The sequence below is a fragment of the Myotis lucifugus genome, unplaced genomic scaffold (assembly GCF_000147115.1).
Source record: "Myotis lucifugus unplaced genomic scaffold, Myoluc2.0 scaffold_167, whole genome shotgun sequence".
Lineage (NCBI taxonomy): Eukaryota > Metazoa > Chordata > Mammalia > Chiroptera > Vespertilionidae > Myotis > Myotis lucifugus.
In genome coordinates this window covers 1,231,855-1,235,874 of record NW_005871215.1, presented here as the reverse complement: position 1 = coordinate 1,235,874, position 4,020 = coordinate 1,231,855, and the positions used below count along the sequence as shown (strand labels likewise).

General features: G+C 45.7%; 1 protein-coding gene across 1 annotated transcript in view; it reads right to left on the bottom strand.

Annotated features, from left to right (window-relative positions):
* Positions 1 to 4,020, bottom strand: part of CUNH12orf4 (chromosome unknown C12orf4 homolog) — a 50,501-nt gene that overhangs the window by 22,043 nt on the left and 24,438 nt on the right. Inside the window, 2 exon segments of the mRNA XM_023759941.1 lie at positions 177 to 374; positions 729 to 835. Coding sequence (XP_023615709.1) covers positions 177 to 374; positions 729 to 835 — 305 coding nt within the window.

The window sequence follows — 4,020 nt, the reverse complement described above, 5'->3', positions numbered from 1 at the left end:
ATGTTAAGCATGAAACAAATCTAAAATAGCTGTGGCTGGATAGGTTATTTGGTCTACTTGAACACTGGGATGACTACAAATTTTTTTCAACTTTTCCATAATTTAATTACTTTCTTTGTAAGAATAGTATTTTAAAAAGAAATTTAATGAAATAAATATGTATAATGGTAACTTACCTCTTTTAATACCACTATATGAATTAATTCTATTATCTACTAGTAAAACCAGGCCACAGAGAGATGTGGAATAAAGTGACAGCGCTGTCTGGAGTCGATGGAGTTTCACACCACTTCGATGATTTCTTTTGTGCTTACAGAAATCCAGCATGTCTGCTCTTAGCAATCTCAAATTATGCATGGTCTTCAACTGAGCTCCTAGGGGATACAGGCAACAACCCCAGAAAGATACTTAGCTGAAAAATCTAGTACAACAGGATGCAAATTTCTATGACAAGCATCCCAATAAATCTGTGCTACAAATTACTGAAAATAGGCCTTGCATTTTCCCATTTTAATAACTGGTAATATTGAATCTTTCTATTTGCAAAAAGTAATATATAAGCTAAAACTTATAGCCAAAAATCTGTAGGTTTTTTTGGAGCAGGATATACTTTGTAATTAAAACTAACATAGGTATGTTTTACTCATATGCTAGGAATTTTTCTTATAGCATACAAAAAGCTTCACAACTTACAATAAATTATGACTGTAAAAAATTAATATACTTACCTAAGTGAATGGTAAAACTTTCTTCTAACTTTCTCTGTTCCTCATAAATCCTTCCATTTGGTTCTACTGATTCTCTGAACTGACTTGGTTGAACTTTAATTTCTTCACTGAAATTAATAAAATTATTAATTTGGGGGGATGATTATCAAGAATTTGTAAACTTTTCTTTTAAAGAAAAGAAAGGTTTCTAACAAAATGACAAACTAACATATGAGAGTAGCTGTTAATTTATTCCTAAACTTGTCCTTAATCCATGATGACAAATAAGATCATAAGTACCAAGAGGTTCTAAAATTCCCACTTGTTCTTTCATTTCCTCACAGTAAATAATGCACATAATTCATTTTCAGTCACTATCATATCAATTTATATATTATCATTTTATATTTCTTTGTGGCCTAAGAGAATGATTAAAAGAAGTGACCAACTTATCACTTTAAAAATAACATTTAAAAAATACATACTACTTATTAGAGTTGGCGGTAGACAAAATTAGAAAATAGGCAAAGTGAAAGAAATGAAAATTAAAAATAAAACATCACATAATAATAGAAAAAAATAAAGTTAATTTTGATGTATTTTTTTTCCCATCAACATTCTCCTCCCAATAAAGGACTTCTCTATTTGCCCTACTTTGCTCTTGTATTTCCTGAAAAGGTTTCCATGGAGGCACTTTAACTGTACAGTTGTTCAATTCAAATTTCATTATATTGTTAGGGACAGAAATAGAATAGTGAGGACTAGTCCTACATAATAAAAGAGAAACATGTAAATTAACCGTCCATCCGCCATGCTCAAGCCACGCCCACAAGCCATGCCAACCAGCCAATCAGGAGCGAGTATGCAAATTAACCCAACTAAGATGGCAGTGGCCACGGAGCTGGAGCAAGCAGGAGGCTTGGGTTGCCCCTGGCGATGGAGGAAGCCAAGCTTCCCTCCTGCACTGGCTGGCCCCTGGCTCCGCTCAAGGCTACAAAGTTTCAATGATAGAAGATAAATAAATCCCCAAAAAAAAAGAAAAAAGAAAAAAAGGAGAGGCTGGTAGCTTGGGTCGCCGGGGGGCGTGGCCAGCCTGAAAAGGGCCCTCAGCCCCTCACCCAGGCTGGCCAGGCACCCCAGCGGGACTCCCTAACCCTGAAGGGGCTGTGGCCAGCCTGCAAACAGCCATCAGCCCCTCACCCAGGCTGGCCAGGCACCCCAGGGGGGACCCCAACCCTGAAGGGGCTGTGGTCAGCCTACAAACAGCCATCAGCCCCTCACCCAGGCTGGCCACACCCTCAAGGGGAGAGGGTCCCTGCTGGGGGGCTTGACCAGCCTGCAAACAGCCCTCAGCCCCTCACCCAGGCTAGCCAGACACCCCAGCAGGACCCCCCTCCATGAAGGGGGTGTGGCCAGCCTGCAAACAGCCATCAGCCACTCACCCAGGTTGGCCAGACACCCCAGCAAGACCCCCCTCCCTGAAGGGGGTGTGGCCAACCTGAAAACGGCCCTCAGCCCCTCACCCAGGCTGGCCAGGCACTCCAGCAGGGACCCCCACCCTGATCTGGGACACCCTTCAGGGCAAACCAGCCGGCCCCCACCCATGCAGCAGGCCTCTATCCTATATAATAAAAGGGTAATATGCAAATTGACTCTAACAGCAAAACGACTGGGAATGATGGGTCACTATGACACACACTGACCACCAGGGGGCAGACACTCAATGCAGGAGCTGCCCAATGGTGGTCAGTGCACTCCCACAGGGTGAGCTCTGCTCAGCCGCAAGCCAGGCTGATGGCTGCCAGCACAGCAGTGATGGCAGGAGCCTCTCCCACCTCCTCAGCACCGCTAAGGATGTCCGACTGCAGCTTAGGCCTGGTCCCCGCTGGCAAGTGGACATCCCCCGAGGGCTGCCGGGCTGCCAGAGGGATGTCTGACTGCCAGTTTAGGCCCGATCCCCCGGGGAAATGGGCCTAAGCCAGCAGGTGGACATCCCCCGAGGGTCCCAGACTGCGAGAGGGCACAGGTTGGGCTGAGGGACACCCCCCGAGTGCACAAAATTGTTGTGCACCGTGGCCTCTAGTAGTTTAATAATAATGCATCCATCTGCCTGTTTGCAAACAGTTTAATAATAATGCATCCATCTGCCTGTTTGTTCCCAATCCATAAATATTTACTGAGTATGTCTTATGTGCCAGTATCAAGAGCCAGACACTTGACAAGGATTTGGGTATACAGTAGAAAAGAGATGTATTTTTTGTCTTCAAGGCAAGACTAATGGGGAAGACTGACATTACACAAATAAAATGCTACTTCTAAATGTTTATAGTATATACCAGTTGATGCTAGAAATAGGATCATTATACTATGCTAAGTATATTTCTAGTTGAATATACTTTAGGATTTAAAAGAAGATATTTTCAAATATAAATATACTAGAGGTCCAGTGCACGAAATTCATGCACAGCGGGGGGGGGGGGGGGGCTCAGCCCAGCCTGCACCTTCTCTAATCCGGGACCTTGGGGGGATGTCCTCAGGATCGGGCCTAAACCGGCAGTTGGACATCCCTCTCACAATCTAGGACCACTGGCTCCTAACTGCTCACCTGCCTGCCAACCTGATCACCCCTAACTGCCTCTGCCTGCCAACCTGATTGCCCCTAACTGGCCCCCTGCAAACCTGGTCACCCCCAACTGCCTCGCCCTTCCTATCTGGTTGCCCCTAACTGGTCCCCCAGCTGGCCTGGCCGCCCCAACTGCCCCCACTGCTGGCCTGGTCACCCCCAACTGCCCCCCTCTGCCAGCCTGGATGCCTCTAACTGCCCCCCCTGCCAGCCTGGTTGCCCCCAACTGCCCCTCCCTGCTGGGCTTGTCGCCCCCCACCGCTCCCCTGCTGTTTCCCCCACCCCAAACTGCCTTGCTAATAGCCTAGTTGATATAACTGACTACCCGACATACTGTCCGATGCTTATTTTATTTTTTTTTTTTTTAATATATTTTATTGAGTTTTCGTGAAGTGGAAGGGAGATAGATAGAGAGTCAGAAACATCGATGAGAGCCATACATCGATCAGCTTGCTCCTGCACACCCCCCCCTGGGGATGTGCCCCCAACCCAGGTACATGCCCTTGACCGGAAACGAAACCGGGACCTTTCATTACGCAGGCCGACGATCTATCTGGCGAGCCAAACCCGATTCGGCAGACTCGTGTTTCTTTAAAGTGCTTTCCCTCACTGCAATAAACATTAGTTGCATGCATCTTAAATGCGAAGCATTATCAAAGTGAACAAAACAAAAACATGTACCTGCCCGTG